The sequence below is a fragment of the Corapipo altera genome, unplaced genomic scaffold, assembly GCF_003945725.1.
Source record: "Corapipo altera isolate COAL_440 unplaced genomic scaffold, ASM394572v1 61022, whole genome shotgun sequence".
NCBI classification, from domain to species: Eukaryota; Metazoa; Chordata; class Aves; order Passeriformes; family Pipridae; genus Corapipo; species Corapipo altera.
The window spans coordinates 1-3,271 of NW_020885065.1; the positions used below are offsets into that span (position 1 = coordinate 1).

At 58.0% G+C, this 3,271-nt stretch overlaps 1 protein-coding gene across 1 annotated transcript; it reads right to left on the minus strand.

Annotated features, from left to right (window-relative positions):
• Window positions 1-152: 152 nt before the first annotated feature.
• On the minus strand, window positions 153-1,235 carry LOC113959831 (substance-P receptor-like). Its single transcript, XM_027669099.1, has one exon. The coding sequence runs from the start codon at window positions 555-557 to the stop codon at window positions 153-155; it is 405 nt and encodes a 134-aa protein (XP_027524900.1). The 5' UTR covers window positions 558-1,235.
• Between the last annotated feature and the right edge of the window lie 2,036 nt (window positions 1,236-3,271).

Sequence of the window (3,271 nt, forward strand, 5' to 3'; positions counted from 1 at the left end):
GTCAGTCCCCCCAGGTCCCTTTCTGTCCCCCCACTCTGGCCCAGCCCATGGGGCTGCCGGGGGTTGTTGTGGCCAAGGGGCAGGACCCGGCCCCTGGCCTTGTTAAGCATCAAACCACACCTGGCCTGTGGGGAGGGTGTGACCCTCAGCACTCACCTGTCCAGGGCAATGGCCGTCATGGAGTAGATGCTGGCGAAGACAGCAGCGATGGGGAAGAAGTTGTGGAAGCGGCAGTAGAAGAGCCCATAGTACCACTCGTTGTGGATGGCGTAGGTGAAGTTCACCACGGTGTTGAAGGCAGCCATGGAGGCCTCGGCAAACGCCAGGTTCACCAGGAAGTAGTTGGTGACCGTCCTCATGCGCTTGTGGGCCAGGATGATCCACATCACCACCACGTTCCCCACCACCGCCACCACCACGATCAGGGCGTAGGCCACGGCCCACAGGGCCACCTGCCACGGGGGCTGCACAAACTGGTTGGACAGGGACTCATTCAGGGAGCTGTTGGACAACCACTGCTGCTCCAGCTCCGCTTCCACAGGCAGAGCATCATCCATCGTGTCCCCACAGAGCCAGACCCAGCACACGGATGGGGTGGGCTGCAGATCCCTCCTGCTTTAGGGCACAGCAGGATTGGGGTGCAGATCCCTTCCAGCTTAGAGTGCAGGGATGCTTTGGGGTGCAGGTCCCTCCCAGTTTAGGGCACAGCAAGATCAGGGCACGCAGATGGTTTAGGGTGCAGATCCCTCCTGGTTTAGGGCACAGGGATGCTTCGGGGTTCAAGTCCGTCCTGGTTTAGGGTACAGTAGGATTGGGGTGCAGGTTCCTCCTGGTTTAGGGCACACAGATGTTTTGGGGTGCAGGTCCCTTCCAGCTTAGAGTGCACAGATTCTTTGGGGTGTAGGTCCCTCCTGGTTCAGGGCACAGCAGGATCAGGGGCCAACAAGTTTGGGGCAGACACCTGGTTTGGAGTGCAGGTCCCTCCTGGTTCAAGGTGCAGCCAGTTTGGGGTGCAGGGCTGGTCCAGGACAGGCACCTCCCAGTCCAGGGGCAGCTGTTTTGGGGTGCAAGGCTGGTCCAGGGCACAGGTCCCTTCTGGTTCAGGGTACAGCCCCTTTGGGGTGCACCCTCCTGTCTCCAGGTGCAGCTAGAACAGGGTGTCCAGCCATGCCAGGGCTTCACTGGTTTAGGGTGTGGGTCCCTCCCAGCTCAGGCACAGCTGGACTGGGGTGCACAGCTGGACTGGGGTGCACAGCTGGACTGGGGTGCAGGTCCCTCCTAATTCGGGCACAGCTGGTTTGGGGTGTGGGTCCCTCCTAATTTGGCCACAGCTGGTTTGGGGTGCGGGTCCCCCCGGGCTCGACTGCAGCTTCACCAGGGTGCAGATTCCTCCCGATTCAGGGCATTCAGGGACCCGGGTCCTTCCCACCGGAGCAAGGCGGGAGTCCCTGCCGGTTCTGGGTGCGAGTCCCTCCCGGTTCGGGACCAGAGCACGGGGCGGGTCCTGCCCGTTCAGGACCAGACCAGGATGCAGGTACCTTCCGGCTCCGGGCTGGAGCAGGATGGGGGTTCCCCTCGGTGCGGGATGCAGTCGGTTCAGGATTCGGGTGCCCCCGGTTCAGGACCGGAGCAGGATGCGGGATGCAGGTGCCTCCTGGCTCGGGACCGGCGCAGGATGCGGGTTCCCCTCGTTTCGGGATGCAGCCGGTGCAGAACACGGATCCTCCTCGTTTCGGGATGCAGCCGGTGCAGAACACGGATCCTCCTCGTTTCGGGATGCAGCCGGTTCGGAACGCGGATCCTCCCTGGATCGGGATTCAGTCGGTTCGGGGTGCGGCCGGTTCAGGATGCGGATCCCCTCCGTCGATCGGGATGCAGCCAGTTCTGGATGAGGGTCCCCCGCTGGATCGGGATGCAGCCAGTTCAGGACATGGATTCCCGCCGGTTCAGGATGCGGTTCGCCCCTGGATCGGGATTCAGGAGCGGAGCAGCCTCGGGTCGCAGCCGGTGCCGCGAATCGACTGCGGCTGTCAAGGCACTACCGGGCCTTTTATAATCGGGGCGGGCGGTGCCAGAGACGGGTGGGCAGAGTCGGCACGGGAAGGGCACTCCCCAGCCCCTGGTCCCCTCCCCTGGTCCCCTCCACCCTGCCCGGGGGAGCTCTTCTCCCCTCTCCACTCCCGCCTTCCCCCTAGAAGGGGCTATTCCAGCTTCCCCGACCCCCTCGCCCCCCGTTTTCATTCCTCCTCATCCCCGTCCAACCACTTTGCCCTCCAAAGCTTCCTGTGCTTTGTGTCCTTTTTGGGGGACTCAGGGAGGTCTGGGCCAAAACGCTCTCAAAAGTCACTGGGAATTTAAACATCCTGAGGATAGCAAAGCTTACATATTTTATATTATTTTATTTTATATTTTATATTTTATTTTATGATGGGGGTCTGGGCCAAATACACTCTCAAAAGTCATCGGGAAAAATCCTGATAATAGTAAAGCTTATATATTTTATATGTTATATTTTTATATTATATATTTATATATTGTATATAATATATCATATTTATATATTATAAAGCCTTCCAATATAACATCCATGGGATCTCTCCAAGCAATTGTGGTGCATGAGTGTTTTGCAACCCCAGTGAACAAAACAAATAACTGAATTCCCAAAGAAGGAAAAGCTCTTCCCGCTCCAGCACAACCTGTTTCCTTCCACTGCAAAGAGGACATTCCATTTTAGTGCCCCTTCTCTCACAAAGCAAACAGCAATTAGAGGGCTGGTGAAACCTTCTCCACTAAAACCTCGGTTTTGCCATGAATTTGGAATCTCATTAGGGTGCAAACAGGGCTTTGCAGCTTCCCACAGGCCTGGTTCAAATCCACCAAACGGGGGGTTTTGACGTGCTCCTCCAGGGGTTTTTATTTACTTGGGTTTTTATTGTGGGCAAAACCACAACACTCCGTGTTGCTGCTGCCAGGGAAGGCGCCTCTCCCTCGGGATCCGCTAATGCAATGAGGAGGAACATCGAGCCGAGCAAAGCTGAGCTTGTCCCTCCGGTCTGCTCAGGATGCTCCTAAATCACGCCTTCCCTCCCGAGCTGCTGCAAGAGGAACCGCTCCCAGGTAAAGCCGCGGCTCCCTGGAAACTGGGAGGGAGGAACTGGGGTTGGAATTGCAGAGCTGAGCGTGGGGAGGATGGGGGGATCCGGCACCGGAGGGAGCTGAGGGGCTGAAAACCTTTAATCCCCAACATCGTGTCGCTTGTTGAAGGGAGACT

Excerpts from the sequence above, each read along its gene's own strand:
- LOC113959831 (XM_027669099.1), bottom strand. The coding sequence starts at position 557 with ATGGATGATGCTCTGCCTGTGGAAGCGGAGCTGGAGCAGCAGTGGTTG.